The sequence below is a fragment of the Microcebus murinus genome, chromosome 2 (assembly GCF_040939455.1).
Source record: "Microcebus murinus isolate Inina chromosome 2, M.murinus_Inina_mat1.0, whole genome shotgun sequence".
NCBI classification, from domain to species: domain Eukaryota; kingdom Metazoa; phylum Chordata; class Mammalia; order Primates; family Cheirogaleidae; genus Microcebus; species Microcebus murinus.
In genome coordinates this window covers 34763157-34782050 of record NC_134105.1, presented here as the reverse complement: position 1 = coordinate 34782050, position 18894 = coordinate 34763157, and the positions used below count along the sequence as shown (strand labels likewise).

General features: G+C 46.7%; 1 protein-coding gene across 2 annotated transcripts; it reads right to left on the bottom strand.

The window, feature by feature from the left end:
• Positions 1–246: 246 nt before the first annotated feature.
• On the bottom strand, positions 247–18625 carry LURAP1 (leucine rich adaptor protein 1). 2 transcript variants are annotated; one of them, XR_012915094.1, is made up of 3 exons: positions 18330–18625; positions 5790–7101; positions 247–543 (listed from the first exon to the last, which is right to left on the bottom strand). XR_012915094.1 is itself a non-coding variant. In XM_075997950.1 (2 exons), the coding sequence occupies exons 1-2, from the start codon at positions 18525–18527 to the stop codon at positions 6580–6582; spliced, it is 720 nt and encodes a 239-aa protein (XP_075854065.1). In that variant the 5' UTR covers positions 18528–18625; the 3' UTR covers positions 247–6579. The 2 variants fall into 2 exon arrangements, 1 of the variants encoding a protein (XP_075854065.1); XM_075997950.1 differs by having other exon boundaries at positions 247–7101.
• Between the last annotated feature and the right edge of the window lie 269 nt (positions 18626–18894).

The following is an 18894-nucleotide window of genomic DNA, read 5'->3' as shown; positions in this document are numbered from 1 at the left end:
GCGTGAGCCATGGCGCCGGGCCTTTCATTACACTATTTTCTCTACTTTTGTAAATGTTTAATATTTTCTATTATGTAAAGCAAAAATAACTGCGAATTATTAAAATACATTAAATATATAAGAACTACAGGTCCATAGCAACAACTTTAAAAGAGAGTGAAACAAAACCAAACCATTCAACACCATTAGAAGTTGCTAGGATACCAACTACTTAGAAAATGATAAGTAAAGGAAGAGATTCAAGCATTTATCTTGCCATTCTGGTATGAACTTTATTTCAGGGTAACCAAATAGTCTCAGAGAATGTGAAAAAGGTTTTCTGTGCAGAATTAGAGCTAATAAATGAAGAAAAAATAATAGCCTTAGAAAAATCACCACTTTGTAATTGCTAGTTATAAATAATTCATGGAACCATCATCAATAGATAGTAAAACAAGTAGTTGAAAAGTTGACAGGAAACTTTATGACGCAGGGATCAGGCTATCTGACAACAGAAGGAGCCTGGGACCTGAAGTGGAAGCTGTCCAACCAGGAACATCTGTGCTGTGTGGAATAAGTGAAAAATAAATCTTTATTGTTTTAAATCACTGAAATATGGAGGCAATTCATTACAGAGCTTAGCTTACCATGAAAGTATACCATCTATATATATTATAAGACATAAGCACATCATTATATATATTTTCAAAGATACATACACATCCAAACATACCATGAAACATTTGAATGTGTGCCAATGTCAGGGAGAGGAGTGAGAATGGGGAATCAGGCATCAAAAGAAGAAAATAAAGCAAGAAAGGGGACTAGTGTCAGCTGGTGATGAGAATTCACTACACTTGAGCAGCATGGTTTAATTATTAAGAAATAAAAACAATAATTTAAAGAGAAGACAACTAATCGACCCTTTCCAGAGAGAACCCAGGCTAGTTCACCAGGAGTGTAATTATCTTAAGCCTTGAGGAGCATAGAATGGTCCCAGAGAGGATGCAGTGTTGACGACAGAGCCTGCTGGAATCCTCCACTCTGGTCACCAGGAGGGTCTCAGGCCTAAAAAGGTTCCTAAACTGAGAATTTCTCCCAGACCTCATCTTCACCCTCAGCTCTCCCTGGTGGTGATGGCTGGTGCAGGAGGTGCAGACATGGGGCCTGGACCCGCCACGTCCCCCTTGGCACAACTTCTCACTCCAGGGTGAGGGAGGTTGGACAAAACACAGAGGTTCATTCTGGGCGTGGGTGCATCCTGCCACCCTCCATCTCTGCCTGAGGCAAGCTAAATAATAGCCCTATCCCAAAAGATGTCCACTTCCTAATCCCCAGAAGCTATGAATTTTTTTTATAGAGATGGGGTCTCGCTACGTTGCCCAGGCTGGTCTCAAACTCCTGTGCTCAAGCCATCCTCCAGCCTCCACCTCTGGGACTACAGGCAGGTGCCACCATGCCCAGCTTAACCTGTGAATATTTTATCTTAAATGGCAAAAGTGACTTTGAAGATATGATTAAATCAAGGATCTTGAGATGGAAAGATGATCATGATGGATTGTCCCAGTGAACCCCATGTAATCCTTACAAGAGAGAGACAGGAGAATTAGAGAGATGTAGGGATGGAGACAGAGGTCAGAGAGAAGAGAAGGTGTTATGCTGTCGGCTTTGAAGATGAAGGAAAGAGCCATGAACCAAACAGTGCAAGCAGCTTCTAGAAGCTGGAAAAGGCAAGGAAAGATTCTCCCTTAGATCCTCCAGAGGGAATGTAGGCCTGTCAACACTTTGACTAGTCCAGTGAAACTGATTTTGGATTTCTGACCCCCTGAACTGTAAGATATGAAATTTGTGGTTGTTACAGCAGCAACAGGAAACTAATGCCCTGCCCCTGCTGCTGGGCAGCACTCACTAACCTGTTCTACTAGCAAAGTAAGGTCTATGTGAATACGGGGTGAAGGGGAGGATCAGAGAAGACCTCCTGGAAGTCCCTACAGTAAAAGTGAGCTCACTCATTACCTGTCTGACAATAGGCTGTTAACAATGCATTTGTTTTTTTGTTTGTTTGTTTAAGACAGAGTCTCGCTCTGTTGCCCGGGGCTAGAGTGCCGACCTTACAGCAACCTCAAACTCCTGGGCTCAAGCAATCCTGCTGCCTCAGCCTCCCGAGTAAGCTGGGACTACAGGCATGCACCACCATGCCTGGCTAATTTTTCCATATGTTTTTTTTTTTTTTTTTTTTTTTTTTTGAGACAGAGTCTCGCTTTGTTGCCCAGGCTAGAGTGAGTGCCATGGCGTCCTAGCTCACAGCAACCTCAAACTCCTGGGCTCGAGTGATCCTTCTGCCTCAGCCTCCCGGGTAGCTGGGACTACAGGCATGCGCCACCATGCCCAGCTAATTTTTTATATATATATCAGTTGGCCAATTAATTTCTTTCTATTTATAGTAGAGACGGGGTCTCGCTCTTGCTCAGGCTGGTTTTGAACTCCTGACCTTGAGCAATCCGCCCGCCTCGGCCTCCCAAGAGCTAGGATTACAGGCGTGAGCCACAGCGCCCGGCCTCCATATGTTTTTAGTTGTCCAGTTAATTTCTTTTCTATTTTGTAGTAGAGATGGGGTCTCGCTCTTTCTCCGGCTGGTCTCGAACTCCTGACCTTGAGCAATCCTCCTGCCTCAGCCTCCCAGAGTGCTAGGATTTCAGGCCTGAGACATCATGCCCAGCCAATGCATTGTTTTGTTTTTTTTCTTTTTCTTTTCCCTTTTTTTTTGAGATAGAGTCTCGCTTTGTTGCCCAGGCTAGAGTGAGTGCCATGGCGTCAGCCTAGCTCACAGCAACCTCAAACTCCTGGGCTCAGGCAATCCTTCTGCCTCAACCTCCCAAATAGCTGGGACTACAGGCATGCACCACCATGCCCAGCTAATTTTTCTACATATATTAGTTGGCCGCCAATGCATTGTTTATAGGATTGCTAAGAATTAAAAATGTTTTGTACCCTAAAATCAAAGTCTGGGAAAAAAAAAAAAAGAAAAAAAAATGTTTTAGATTACCTAATTGAAATATATATGACCAACTTTTATTTTTAAGACACATCTCCTTGTGGGTGACTCCATGCATCGAACAAGAGTCAATGAACAGCCAGTGCATGTCTAGCACCATACACACAACGAGTTTGTTTCCATTACAACACCCAAGCATTTCTCACTGAACCTGCCACTGAGCTTCCAGTTAGCTCAGTGCTCAACTTCACCCCTATCGTCAATGCAGGCCCTTACACCTGCCCACTCTCATGACCTTGTGTCCCCTTGATGGGCTCATCCCAGCCAGCGCCACCCCTTACTCTCCCAGGCGCTGCTTCTGCAGCTGCCACGAGCAGTCTCATCTCGGCCTTCACCCTGAGCCCTGACAAAAGCCCCCAGTGCACTTGGAGGGCAGTGTGCTCCCTCTGATCATGTTTTCTACATCCTGTTTTCATCTCATTCTCTCTTGTCTCTCTGCATCTCTCCCTTTTTGTCCCTTCTCCTTCTTTAAGCCCCTACCTATAACCCAGCAAAAAGTCTAAGCTAACAGAAGAACTGAGCCCCAACCAGCCAATCTAGAGGCAGGTGGGAGGAACCAAGGATGCGGGTTTATTGGATTTCTCTAGTAGTGAACTGGAGCCTACGCTATTCAGACAGGATGCCCAGACCCACCTGGACTACCCAGGCAGCCTCACTCACCCCACCTCTCTAGCCCCTCAACACTCTCAGGTACCTAAACTGACCTGTAATTCACTGACCCATGGAGCCCCCGCCCCTGCCACCTCTGCAAGATCTGAATTTCCTAATTTCACAGTTCCCCAACCCTGCTTCCACTGCTAACCTCCAGGTCTGAAATGCTGAGCTCTGCTCCCTTGATGCCTAGACCTACTAGCCCTCCTTCCCAGAAAAAATGGTCGAGGATTGATTTTCCTCCTATCTGCAGTACAGACTATGCACCCTACACCTAGTCCAGGCCCAGAGTTCTCTTTCCTCAGAGCCTGTAACTCTTTCTCTAAAGACTGAGCTGCCTCTTTAGGGAGTGCTGAGAGCTCAAACATTACAATGGGGGAAAATTGCTTTCAGTCCCTTTGGGCTTTGGTGGTGTTGGCCGGGAACAGTCTGGCCAAATGATGCTGTGGGCATGTAGGCAGGCAATCTGAGTTCTCTAACCCGGGCATTGCCACAGATTTCTAATGGGTGAGATTAGGCAACTCTATGCCCTTTCTAGACCTGTCTCACTAACCTTCTGTGCGCTGAGGGGGCTGGTCTTCTGGAAGGCTATATATAATATTATCTGATTTTGGAGGTTCCACAAAGCAACCCCGGCAATGGTGCATAATGGCCACAAGGGGGCGGGCAACTTCTTCAGCTCAGAAGTTTGCAGCCTAAAGGGAAAAAGTGAGCAGCTGGCATGGTGGTACACACCTCTGGTCCCAGCTCCTCAGGAGGCTGAAGTGGGAGGATCACTTGAGCCCAGGAGTGCCACTGCACTCCAGACTGGGCAACACAACAAGACCCCATCTCTAAAAAAAGAAAAAGTGGGCCTCAAACAGGAATACTATATAATGGTTTCCAAGAGGAAAGGTAGTTACCCAAGGGCACACCACGAAATGGCAACAGTAGGGACTGGAATAGGGTATTCGAATCCCCAGTCTCAGGGGAAGTCAGGAACTCCCAGACCATGAGAAATGGTAAGTACAAGTCTTGTGGGCAGCATGGAAGAGGCTGAGAATATACTTGGAGATTTCAATCATTTGAGGGTCTGGGAAAGGGAAAGAGGGTCTTTGGGGCGGGGCCATGACTGCATGTATTGCTCCAGAAGGACTGGGTGGGAGTTGCAAAACAAGACTTGAAGAGTTTAGAGGAAGCAGACATGATCAGCTAGCTTCCTTCCCTTCCCCAACATAGAATGAAAAGTAGGGGAATAGCAAGAGTTATTCCAGGATTTGGGGAAGACTCCAACAATGCAGGAGGACACAGTTAACAGCCAAAGATCATCTGACATCCTTTTTCCTCCTTTTTTCCTCCACTCATCTAGTTTCAGGGCCCAGGAATGACAAGGACTAACATATGGAGCAATTACCTGGGTTTAAAGGATTAATTTCCAAGAATTCATTCCCTGACATTAGCCACAGCCCTTGTCCCATGCTCTGGACCTGTCCTCTCTCTGAGCCCCAGGTTGGCAGCTTCCCTGAATTCCTTCCCTGATGCCATTCAGTAGGGCCCTGGGACCCAGGCCCAGAGCCAATACCCTGCTCCCTCCTCAGTTCCTAGGAGTCAAGGGCTTGCTCTAAGAAGGAAGGAAAGAGGCCTTTCCCCTGTTCCCTCCCCCTTCCCCTAGGATGGGACCCAGAAACCAAAGAGCCTTTGTCTTGCCCTGCCACGCCCCCACATTGTAGCCCAGACAAGGGGATTCCTTGTATCCCAACCTCAGGCGGGCATCCTTGTGACCAAATGGTGGAAGGCCGGTGACAGCATGGGGGAAGGGTAGTCACAAAGTCAAAGAAGACACCACCCCCATCCAAGATTCCAAGATTCTGGTATAACCCCAGAGCTCTAAGACCCAGAGCTTCTCCTTCCCTGGCTCCCATTAACAGTAGAGACTCATCTACATATAAAAGGCCCAAGGCCCAAAGAGGAAACTGAGAAGGTGTGGAGACACAGAGGCTGGCCTGCTGGCAGGCAGACTTGCAGCCAGAGCACAGGAATGGGGGCATCCCAGGTGTTGGGCAAGGCAGGCGGCCAAACAGACCTGAGAGCCCTAAGTGGAGGCCCCTGACAGTTTCTCTAACACTATGGGGACAGGAGTGCTGGCATCAGAGATGTGGCCACAGAGGAAGTGAGATCTCCTAGGATAAAATGAGAATAGACCCTTTAAAAAGTAAGAACCTTCTGAAAAGCAGCACAAATATCTGACAGTGAGAAACTTTCCTGCCAGGAGGGGTGATATGTTCCCACTAGAAGTAATGGTTTGGACAATAAATGGCACAATCTCACTTAGCAGCAAGGGCTCAGGCACCTTCATACTGACCTATCACCATCCAAGGACGGGTACAGAGGAAGGGCTAGGGCCGTCCTAGCTGGAAATGACATCACTCAGCAGACTGGAAGGGGTAGGCCCACCAACCCCAAAGGCCTCTGGGAGGGCCAATCCATTGAGGGTTGGCCCTGAATGTCCATGTCCCTCGTCAATCCTCCATCTTGGCCAAGAGCGGTGGGCCAAGGTTCCTAGACTTTGGGTGAGGTAATTACACTCCCACATCTTCCGTGATCTCCTGAGGGGTCCTAAATTCCTTTATTATTACTTAGTGGCTGGGGAGGAGGAGGGGGGAGCTATTGTCACACTAGGAGCCATAGGCCAATCCTCTAGAGTCAATATCTCTATAGAAATAGCTCAAAGGACCCAATAATTGAGGGATAAAGGCTGAGATTCCCTAGGGACCAGAGGGCGATCAGCCAGGTTTCCATGGTAACTAATTTCAGTGTAGCTTCTTCCCGTCCTAGGTTGAGGGAGCATAAATTTTGAGGGCGACAAGGGCTAAGAGATGAAAGAGCCACAGGAATACAAAAGGGTGGAAAAGTTGTTACAAGAAGGTCACATCATCCTGGCATGGCTCCCAGTACCAGTGAGCCTCGAATCCCAGATTGGCACTCTCGTCCTCTGGTGACTCAGGTGGTCCACCTTGGAGCCCCTCCCCTGGGGGCTTCCACATAGCCCTGAAGCTCCCTAGCCTGGTGGCCGTCAGGTCCACCTCAGTCCTGCCCCTTTCCCCACCAGGTGTAGCCTTTGCCCAGTCCACCTCGGGACGGGGAGCCCCAGGGGGGGCCTGTTCATCCAGCTCACTGGGGACCACCGTGTCCAGAAAGCTGCCAAGAGAGACACTGTCCAGCCGGTCGGTGCAGCTGGTGTCTGGCAGGCTGTCCCAGCTGCCTCGCCTTGAGCGGCCGGGGCTCCCGCCGGTCAGGCTATACTGGCTGCTGGTGAGGCTGCTACAATGGCTGGTCAACGTCCCCCGCTCCTCCAACAGCCAGCGCACGGCCTCGATGCCCTCGTTCAAGGTCACCAGCTGCTGCAGGATCTTCACATCGATGGCTCGCAGGTAAGCCTGGGGGAGTGGGAGAAGGAATTAGTCCCAGGTTTCCAGGTCGTGGGTTTCCCCAGTGTTTTCCAGACGCCCCGACCTTGTGGTCCAGTAAATTATGCTTTGCTTTCAAGAAGCACAGAAAGGTAATGGTTTGGAGTGTGGGCTTTAGAAGTAGACAGACTGCTGTTTCAAATTTCTTATCTTCTTTCAGCCTCAGTTTCCTTGTTTGTAAAACAGCGCTAAATCACTTACCTCACAGAGTGGCTGTGAGGACTTTAAAATGCTGTCTATTAAGTACTCAGCAAAGTGCCTGGCACAGAGTAAGGTCTCAGTAAATGTTAAGTATTAAAATCTGATCCCATTAAGCTTTGAATTTCCTATTTAGGGTATTAACTATTGAAGCCATCCAGATTCCCCAGAAAGTCTTTGAAACAGCCAAAGAATAGCCAGATAGGGTGTTGATTGGGCCAAAGGTGGCAGGAGCTGGGGAATAATGAGGGACCTAACCTGGTTTCCTAGTCCCTTCAGTGTTTCAGTAGCAGCTGCTGGGAGAGGAAAGGATTGGCCATAACTTAGAAGGCTCAGAATCCCACTGGCTGAGCATTCAGGGCTTCCCTCCACTGCACACTGGAAGTATTAGTTTGACTTACTGGGTAATCTCCAGGGTCCCTTGCAGCTCAATGCATTGAGTTCCCTTTTCCAAGTACAAGTCTGAACCTGTCCCTGCCCTGCTCAAGAGACTTTAGGGGCTCTGTACTTCTCTTAGAGAGCATGGAATCCTAACCACTAGACCACCAAGGAACTCTGCCCTGCTGTTAGAGAACAAAATCCATACCCTTTAGCAGTGGGCATTCAAAAGCCTGTCACAATATGGCTCTTGCCCATCTCTCTAGCTTCACCTCTAGAACACTTCCGTAAGAACTCAAGGTTCCACCACAAATTACTTTTTAAAATTAGTTTTAGTTTTATGTTTAATAAAAGTAACAGATGCACACACATTAAAGAGACAAATAGTTCTACGACATGAACATGAGCAGTTCCCCCTTCCTAGTTCTAAATCCTACTTCCAAGAGACAGCTATTATTTTTTAGCTGTTTATTTTGGTATCTACCTCCTAATCTCCAAATGACATTCTTACATTGCTACTTCTTGATATTTAGGTTTTAGGCATTTTTCTATTGACTTCCCACACTACAGAAGGTTAAGGATTTAACTTTCATGCCACTCCCCACTCCTCTGCTGTACAGATGCCTTTCCCACCTTCCATCCTCCCAACAGGCAATAAAAGTATTCAGTGTTTACCTTATTAGAATTTGGAAATGCCATTCACAGCTAAGCCATATAGTTTACTACAGTTACTTTTGATTTCTGTAAACTTCCTGTGTTCCTTAGAATTATTATTATTTTGCTTAGTTTGCTATGTAGTTATCAGTAAGTTATCCTCTAACTCTCCCCACTTTTTTTTTTTTTTTTTGAGACAGAGTCTTGCTTTGTTGCCCAGGCTAGAGTGAGTGCCGTGGCGTCAGCCTAGCTCACAGCAACCTCAAACTCCTGGGCTCCAGTGATCCTTCTGCCTCAGCCTCCCGGGTAGCTGGGACTACAGGCATGCGCCACCATGCCCGGCTAATTTTTTTATATATATATCAGTTGGCCAATTAATTTCTTTCTATTTATAGTAGAGACGGGGTCTCGCTCTTGCTCAGGCTGGTTTTGAACTCCTGACCTTGAGCAATCCGCCCGCCTCGGCCTCCCAAGAGCTAGGATTACAGGCGTGAGCCACAGCGCCCGGCCCTCTCCCCACTTTTGTCTGAACTTCCCTCTCAAGTCTTTCAGACACAGTACATGTTCTATCTACTCCATCTTCTTAGAGCCATCTCATAAGGAATCTTCTGATCTGCTCCAATCTGTCTCTGCTGGGATTGTCCTCCAGTGATTTCCCTTTATTCTCTTCTTGGGAATTTCTTTGCCTCTTTTCTGAGCTGAATCTCATGTTTCTTCTTCTTTCTTGATTCACCCCTTCATTTGGGTGGGTGGCACTCTCCCTCCAGTAGTATCCTGAGAAAGTCTGCATAAGAGGTAAATTTGTCGAAGCTCTGTGTGTTTTTAAATATTCCCTCCTAACACTATTGATAGTTTGGCTGGGTATAGAATTCTAGGTTGAAAATGTTTCCCCAGAATTTAAGACATGTTCCATTGTCTTTTTTTTTTTTTTTTTTTTTTTTTGAGACAGAGTCTCGCTTTGTTGCCCAGGCTAGAGTGAGTGCCGTGGCATCAGCCTAGCTCTCAGCAACCTCAAACTCCTGGGCTCAAGCAATCCTCCTGCCTCAGCCTCCCGAGTAGCTGGGACTACAGGCATGCACTACCATGCCTGGCTAATTTTTTTTTTCTATATATATTAGTTGGCCAATTAATTTCTTTCTATTTATAGTAGAGACGGGGTCTCGCTCTTGCTCAGGGTGGTTTTGAACTCCTGACCTTGAGCAATCCACCCGCCTCGGCCTCCCAGAGTGCTAGGATTACAGGCGTGAGCCACCACGCCTGGCCTGTTCCATTGTCTTTTAATTTTCAGTGTTACATTTTAAAAGTATGATGTTATTCATATTCCTGACCCCTTATATATGACACTTTTCTCATTCTTATTGGAAGTTTTAGCATTTTCTCTCTCTTCCCAGTGTTCTAAGTTTTCACAGAAATTTGCCATGGTATAGGTCTATTTTCATCCATTGAGTTAGCCACTCGATGGGCCCTTTCAATCTGGAAACTTATGTCCATCAGTTCTGGGGAGAATTTCTTTAATTATTTCTTTATTATTTATCCTCCAATATTTTTCTATTCTTTCTGGGAATTCTATTATTTGGATGGAGGATGTCCTGGACTAATCCTCCATTTTTTTTCTCTCATCCATCTTTCTATTTTTTTATTTTTTTGGAGACAGAGTCTCACTTTGTAGCACTCTGGGTTAGAGTGCTATTGGGTCATTGTAGCTCATAGCAACCTCAAACTCCTGGGCTCAAGGGATCCTCCTGCCTCAGCCTCCCAAGTAGTTGGGACTATAGGCATGCACCACCATGCCCAGCTAATTTTTTCTATTTTTTTTTTTTTTTTTAGTTGCCCAGCTAATTTCTCTCTATTTTCAGTAGAGATAGGGTTTCACTCTTGCTGAGGCTGGTCTCAAACTCCTGACCTTAAGCAATCCTCCTGCCTCAGCCTCCCAGAGTGCTAGGTGTGAGCCACCATGCTTGGCTTCTTCCATCTTTCTATATTTGCTCTAGTTTCTGAAATACTTCAACATTATCAACTCTTTTGAGTTTTTCTCTTTTTTTCTATCATGTTTTTTTCCCAAGTGTTATTGGAACATTCTCTGAATGTTTTCCTTTTTTATATCTTCCTGTTTTTGTTCATGGCTGCAATATTATCTTTTATCTCTCTAAGGATATGATTAATGATTTTTATAAGTTCTCATATCCCTCTCTTATCTCTATTTCATTCAAGTTGCTTTTTTTCTGTTTAGGTCTATATAATTAGAGGGTCAGATGTTTATGATCTTTAACTATTGCTCATACTTCTGAGTGGCTCTCTATAATGATTGGAAACTCTGAACCTCACTATAGGGTGATCTGATTGAATTGTTTGATTAGTGAAGTTCTAAAGTCAGCATCTCTTTTCTCCTCTTGAATTCATCATATTCTGCATATTATACCCATCTAGAGAGTATAATTTAAGTAAAGCTGCCAATATTCTAGGAGCCAAGTAGAGGTAAAGGCTAGCAAGGGTATTTCATAATATATAGTACATTTTTATTTAATCCCTCTTGCCCTCAACTGTGCTTAGTGTCTCCCAACCTGGGGACCTTCTGTTCTATTTTATACATATATACACAGTCACACATAGCTTAACAACTGGGATATGTTTTGAGAAATGTATCATTAGGCAATTTCATCATAGAGTATGAATATCATGGGGTGTACTTACACAAACCTAGGTGTCCCAGCACCATTACTGAATATCAATCATTTATTTACCCTACTTGATCTGTAATGCCAATATCAAGAGTCACGTATCAGGTTTCTATATATGCTCTATGCTCCATTATAATCTTATGGGACCACTGTTGTACATGCAGTCCATTGTTGACCAAAACATCATTATGTGGAGCCTGACTGTATACATACACACACGATAAATGTTTGATACATGTTTATTGTACTTGAACAGTATTTAGTTAATTATTCAGGAAATAATTGCTTTACTCACATCTACAATGATAACCCAGAGTCAGACCAAGTATTTATATACTGAGAAAAATCAGGCACTGGAATTAGACCTAGATTCAAATTCCAGTTCTGCCATTAATGACCCATATGAAATTGGAATTTTTTTCTGTAAACTTCATTTATTATAATATGAGGATACTATCTAATTTAAAGGTTTATCATGGCTGGGTGCAGTGGCTCAAACCTGTAATCCTAGCACTTTGGGAGGCTGAGGCAGAAGGATCACTTAAGGTCAGGAGTTCAAGACCAACCTAAGCAAGAGCGAGACCCTGTCTCTACTAAAAATAGAGAAAATTAGATGGGCATGGTGGCACATGCCTGTAGTCCTAGCTACTCGGAAGGCTGAGGCAGGATGATTGCTTGAGCCCAGAAGTTTGAGGTTGCTGTGAGCTAGGCTGAAGCCATAGCACTCTAGCCTGGGCAACAGAGCAAGACTCTGTCTCAAAACAAAAAAATAAAATAAAATAAAATAATTTAAAAAAAATTATCATGACAAATGGAGGGAACATATTAATGTGCATAGCATGCCATATGACAAGTATTAATAAATGGTAGCTATTGGGCTCTACATATTACTATGGTCAACTTATTTACTAAGTGTGATATTATACATACAGAGAAACATATACATATATAAGTTTTTATCCATGGTTCCTGGCTCATAACTCCCATAGCCTTTGTTATAGTCTCTAGTTATAATGTTGGGGTGCTTTAGGCCTCAGCAACAGGCCTCAGGATCTCTTTCTCCGACTTTTTCCTGCTCTCCTTTCACCTGCCCAAGGCAGGATTCTAATCTGACTATGGGTGATAAGACCCTCATTCCAGGGAGGGTCCTGCCTCATACCCTGGACAAAGGAATGCTGCACAGAGAGGCCTAGAAGAATCTAAACAGACGGGCCTTGTGAGTTTAGCCTATACCCTCTTTGTTCAATCACATTTCAACACAGTGTCCATGCTTCATTTATAGACAACCAATAAAGTCTCCATAAAAGTCCCAAAGGACAGGGTTCAGGGAGCTTCCAAGTACCTGAACACATGAAGGTTCCTGGAGGGTGGCATGCCCAGGTAGAACACAGAAGCTCTGCACACCTTCCCACATGCCTTGCCCTATACATCTCTTCATCTGCATCCTTTACAATAAACCAGGAAGTGTCCCTGAGTTCAGTGAGACACTCCAGCACTTAAGCAAATCCAAAGAGGAGCTCATGGGAATCTCAACTTGAAGATGGTCAATCAGAAGTTTCGGGGCCCTGGACTTAAGCAGTCTTGGGGACTGAGCCCTCAACCTGTGGGATTTGATGCTCTCTGCAGGTACACAGTATCAGAATTAAAGGAGAGGATACCCCACTGGTGTCTGCTTCAGAATTGATCACTTGCTTGTTGGTGGGGAGAAATCCTCACATATTTGGGGGCCACAAAAGTCTTATGTGTGAATGATTATTGCTGTGTTGTATTAAGTGAAAAAATAAGAAAAACACGGTTTGGTTTTTCTAAACACTATGGCAAAAGCATAGAGCAAAATTTTATACCTGAAATTATTTGTGTGTTTGGAAGAATATCACAACTCTAGTTCAATTAAACAAATAATTATTTGGTATATGGATTTTCTGATAATTACAAAGATAATGGAGAATTATCCCTGCTCAACAAAAGCTTGCAGTCTCAATAAGGGGAGATACACATAAATGAGATATCATAGATTGTATCGACTATTAATAACATGATACAAGAGATTATCTTCAATTCTTTCATCCTGGGGACAAATATATGAACAGTGAAAAACAACAATCCTAGACCACAACCAAACTAAATGCATTAACCAAAACTTCTCATACTAAAAACACTTCTACTTTGTTTTCCCTTTCTTCCCTCCTTGCCTCCTTCCTTCTTCCTACCTCTCTCCCTTTTTTTCTTTCTCTCTCCAAAACTTTTATCTCTAGTCTTCTGCTTGATAAAGGAGTAGCTGGCACCTGGTTGCACAGTAAGGGAGGGGATCTTATAATATGATCTTTTTGGCCAGGCGCAGTGGTTCACGCCTGTAATCCTAGCACTCTGGGAGGTCAAGCTGGGTGGATTGCTCGAGTCAGGAGTTCAAAACCAGCCTGAGCAAGAGCAAGACCCCGTCTCTACTAAAAATAGAAAGAAATTAATTGGCCAACTAATATATATATAGAAAAAATTAGCTGGGCATGGTGGCACGTGCCTGTAGTCCCAGCTACTCAGGAGGCTGAGGCAGTAGGATTGCTTGAGCCCAGGAGTTTGAGGTTGCTGTGAGCTAGGCTGATGCCACGGCACTCACTCTAGCCTGGGCAACAAAGCAAGACTCTGTCTCAAAAAAAAAAAAAAAAAAAAGAATATGATCTTTTTTTTTTTTTGAGACAAGGTATCACTTTGTCACTCAGGCTGGAATACAGTGGTGTGATCCTAGCTCACTGCAGCCTCAAATTTCTGGGCTCAAGTGATCCTCCTGAGTAACTGGGAATACAGGCATGCACCACCATGCCCAGGGAATTTTTCTTATTTTTTATAGAGATGGGGGTCTCATTATGTTGCCCAGGCTGGTCTTGAACTCCTAGCCTCAAGCAATCTTTCAGCCTCAGCCTCCCAAAGTGTTGGGAATACAGGTATAAGCCACCTTGCCTGGCCTAGAATGACTCTTAAACGTTTGACTAACCCTTTTCTTTTCAGCACCCCCTGTGCCCCCAGTTCCAGAAATACCTGGTGCTTTCAACTCCTGAAACCTTTGAGGATTTTCATAGTACAAAATGGGTTGCTCTTTAGCTTTCTCCACTACTGGCTTGGGACTCAGCTTTCTTCAGGTCTGAATTAATTACCACTCTTCTTGATGCAGTTCAGCTTCTAAAATGTTGTTCCTATCATCTTATTCTCATTGTCATAATTGCTTCATGCCTTTTTTTTTTTGAGACAGAGTCTCACTCTGTTGCCTGGGCTAGAGTGCCATGGCATCAGCCTAGCTCACAGCAACCTCAGACTCCTGGGCTCAAGCAATCCTACTGCCTCAGCCTCCCGAGTGGCTGGGACTACAGGCATGTACCACCATGCCCCGCTAATTTTTTCTATATATATTAGTTGGCCAATTAATTTATTTCTCTTTGTAGTAGAGATGGGGTCTTGCTCTTGCTCAGGCTGGTTTCAAACTCCTGACCTTGAGTGATCTGCCTGCCTCGGCCTCCCAGAGCGCTAGGATCACAGGTGTGAGCCACCACGCCTGGCCATGCTTCATGCCTTTTTAACATAATCATTCTAGTGGTTTTTTAGGGAAGTTTCAGGAGGGAATGGAAGTAAATGTATATGTTCAATCTGCCATCTTGAACTGGAATTCCCACTGACTTCATTCATTCTTCAAGGCCCAGCTCAAATGTTATGTTCTCCAGGAAGTCTTTCCTGTTCTACCTCAAGATGGTATTAATGCATTCAGGCATGGGACAAATATTGAATGTTTATTATAGGTGTTTATTCACTGTGTTAAATGAAGGAAGAAAAGGCACCATTTCTTACCCTCAGAGGGTTCATAGTCTAGTGGGTAAGATAAGATAATGAAGCAAGCTCTTAAAATTCAATGTGGCAAATGCAGGGGGAAACAAGTGCTACACAGAGGGCTGTCGTACCTAGAGGGCCATAACCGAACTGGGGGACGTCAGGAAATGCTTTCAAGGATAAGGGACATGAGCCGAGACTTGAAGGTTAAGTAGGACTTAGCCAAAGAGGTGGAGAGAAGCATTCCAACCAGAGGAGACAGCCTGTTCCTCTCTCTAATCTGAGTGGCCTTCCAGAGCACAGACCTAGCCATATCACTCTATGGTCAAGACTCTTCCAGGAGGCCCTTCCTGCATTCCAACAGCACTTATCATCCTATACTAGAGTTGTTAATCTTTCTCCCCACTTCCCTAACCAGACTGAATGAGCTCCCTGAGAGCAGGTCCTGCTCAATTCATTTCTGGTGCTCAGCCGAGGGTTGGGTAGGTCACATTCAGTTCTGTGATTCTTTTGCCCTTCCTGTCCTTGTTCCCTCTGGTGGTCCCCAGAGTTCAGGGGCCTGAGTTATACTGTGTTGCTGGGAAATGAATCTGAGGACCAGATTCTATAATTCTGTGACAGTGGGATTCCCTGACTGTGACAGCATCACTCCCCAGAATAGAAAAGAGCCAGGCTTTCTTGCTAGAAAAAGAAACACTCATTTCATACCATCTCTTAGAAACGGAGTAAAGGATAAACAGCTCAGGAGAGATGCAGCCTCAGTGGCTACCCCAACCCAATTCTGTTCCCAGGGGGATTCAAGCTCCCTGCTCCTGCCCTTAACATCTACGGATCAGGCTCTCTCCCAGCCCTGGCATCCAGGTATGCCTCCCTTTTGCTCAATCCAAATCAGGCCCTGGGGTAAAAGCTTGGAGATCCCAGTCCCAGCTCCCTGGTGGTTGATTGTCAGAATATTGTTACTGAAAGGCTCCTACAGATCATCTGGTTCCACAGTCCCCACCTCTCTATACTTCCACCACCATAAGGAAGAAAAACAGGCCAGGAGAGAGACAGGGTCTCGCTCAAGACCACAAAATGTTTCAGAAGCAGAGGCAGGACTTGAACCCATGTCTTCCCCTTCCTTGTCTAAAGCTTTTTGTCAAACTGCTCTGTGGAGGTGGGTTGTCGTAGTAACAGTTGTTTGGGTGGGAGAACTAAGGAGGGGAGGTTGCCATTGTTTCCCATTCCCACATATCCCAGCCTGGCCTGTTCACTCAACCTTTGAATGAACGGGGTGTGGGCAAGAGGAAAGAGGCCTAAAGGCAGGACTGACCTTGGCCTCATGGGCAGGCCTGCCCACTCCCTGCAAGGACAGCTGGGAGAGGGACAACTGAAGGACAGTCCTTAGAGGGCCTGGACCAGTCCTGCCTCCAGTGGCTCCAAGGGAAACCCCCCTGCCCCGCCCCTTGTCCTTCCTGGGTACAACCCACTGGACAGGGCAGAGCACAGGAAGGGATTAATGACATCTTGGCCTAGGAGGAGAAAGGAATGGGGTAGGGATCCTCTTCCTGCTCTGGCCCCAGAAGGTTCCCTCCCTTGTTCCCTTCACAGGCAGCCTCAGGCCAGCTGGGTCAAGAATACAGAGAGACAAAATCAGAGTCCAATGTGCCCCCTTAAAGTTTACAAACAGGTAGTTTCCACCGGGGCAGAAAAGACAGCCAGTGAGGCTAGGTGTGTAGGTGTGGCTCCTCCGCTGACTCCCTGTGTAAGTTCAGACAAGCCCCCAAACACTTGCAACCGTGTTTCACCTGTGAGATGGGGGAAATAATGATCCCTTTTCTCATTTCAATGGCATACAATGTGTTTAAAGTGTCTGGCACTAAGCAGGTCTCAATGGTAAAGATGTAAAATGTAATCAGATGATCTGGGTTCAAAGCCTGACTCTGCTTTTTACTTTTTTTTTTTTTGGTAGAGACAAGTTCTCGCCATGTTGCCCAGGCTTGTCTTAAACTCCTGGCCTCCTAAAGTGCTAGGATTATGGGTGCATGCCTGGCCTGCCTTTTACTTTTTGCATGACCTCAGGCATGAGGTACTTAATCTCTCTGTGCCTCAGTTTCTTCATCTATAAAATATCACTTACCTAATAGGGTTGCTGTGAAGATAAAAGGAATATCACATAAAGTGCTCAGCATGATGCCTGACACATGCATTCGGTGAAAGTTTTCAAAGCAAGACAGTCTAAGTGGGCTCTTCTAGGCCTTGACCTACAGTTTGTACAATGAGGCAAAGCTAAGCCCTCATCCTGCTTAGATGGGGACAGCCACAGCCCCACTCTGGAGAGCTGGCACTCACCTCCAACCTTCAAGGCTAAGTACACACTTGGCATCTTGGCATTCCAGTCCCCCCCCCCCCCCAGCCTTCCCTGACTGCTCCACAACCAGGCTCTCCTGCCACCCTCCCACCCTCTGTCTCAGGTCAGAGCCCTGGCTTGTCTGGGAACCCCCATGACCTTCTCCCTCTGGTCCCGCACAGATCAGCCTGGCACAGAGCTGGGCATACATAGGGGCTCCAGGAAGACTTATTAGCTGACATAGTCACTGTGAGCTCCTGGTTCTCAGCCTGGAGTGGCTGGCAAGTCCTCAGTTCTCCAGAACGGGCTGCAAAGTGGTGGCAGGTGTAAATCACCCCCTTCACGGAATCGCAGCCCTGGGGAGCCTGCTGGGGCCCCAGCTGCCCTTTTGGCTCTGAATCTAGACCGGCAGCAACAGGGAAAGAGAAGGGTTGCTGTTTCCTCTTCTCCTCCCCAAGAAGGTGCAGATGAGATCCAAACATCCAGTTTACCTGGGAGGCTGGCAGGGAGGAGATTGAATCTGAGGTGAGGGAATAAATACCGTGGCTGCTGCCACTACTGTCTCTGCCATGGGTCTAGGAACTTTCAAGTATTTTAAGTGGGGCCGGAGAGATGTTGAGGAAAGGGAGGATGTTTTCAGTGCCCCTAGCCCAGGCAGCTTTCAGCAGATACGCCCTTTACCCAAATCTCTTCTGTGCTGAAGAGCACCACAGCCTCACAGGAACCAAACCCTTTCCCGGTTGGCAGGAGGAGAAAAACTGGTTGGTTGCCTTACACACAGGGGCTGGGGGAAGAGGTGGCCCTGTACGGGTGGGGGAGGATTTATGCTACACTAGGTTCTCAGAACTTCCCAGCCCTCACCTCCCCGCTGCCAGTTATTTGACAGGAAAAACTTCCAAGAGCCTGTGCCTCCCACCCCAAGTCCCCAGGACCCATCAACAAATAGCCCACTCACCCTGGGGGGGGGCAATTAATGGACGTCACTCCTCTACACCCCAGGATTTACGGATTGATCTGGGAGGGATCCTGAGGAGTTAGGTGGGGAGTTTTAACTCCTTCCTCTCCAGCCTAACTCTGGGGGCGTGAGTTCGTCCCTCCTGGCCCTACGATGGGGACTCATCCCCCTGGCCCGCAGAGTGCACACTCACCAGCTCCATCCTCAGCGCCATGATCTTGTCCCCGAGCCCGTGGCCCGAGCTAGGCTCCCCCGGGAGCAGCAGGGCGCCAGAGATTCCTGGCTCCCACTCGCCGCGCAGCCCGCGGAGCAGCCCCTCGGGGGTCTTCCTGCCCACCTTGCCCTCCACGTCTCGCAGGTCAGGTGTCTGGGACTCCACTGTCCCCTCCATGCGGGCCCAAGCCTGAACACGGCTGGGCGACCGGACGCCGGGGTCCTGCTCCCTGGGGTCCTCCCTTCGCCGCCGCTAAAGCGGAGCGGAACCGGTGGGTCCCCGCCCGCGCGGTGCGGGGGCGGGAGGAGGGCACCGTAACACTCAGAAAAGCCGCGCAGCCCCGTGTGTAGATATATATCCGAGCGCTGCGCACACAACTTCTGGCCTTGGGTGGCGTGTGGCTGGGTGATCCTGGATTTGGACCTCAAGGAACACTGGGAGACCTCAGCGCCTTCGCTCATCCTGGCACTGAATCCAGCCAGGCACACAGTCGGTGCCCAATAAATAAGTTTGCTGAATGAAGACAGCAGCTTCAGTCAGTCAG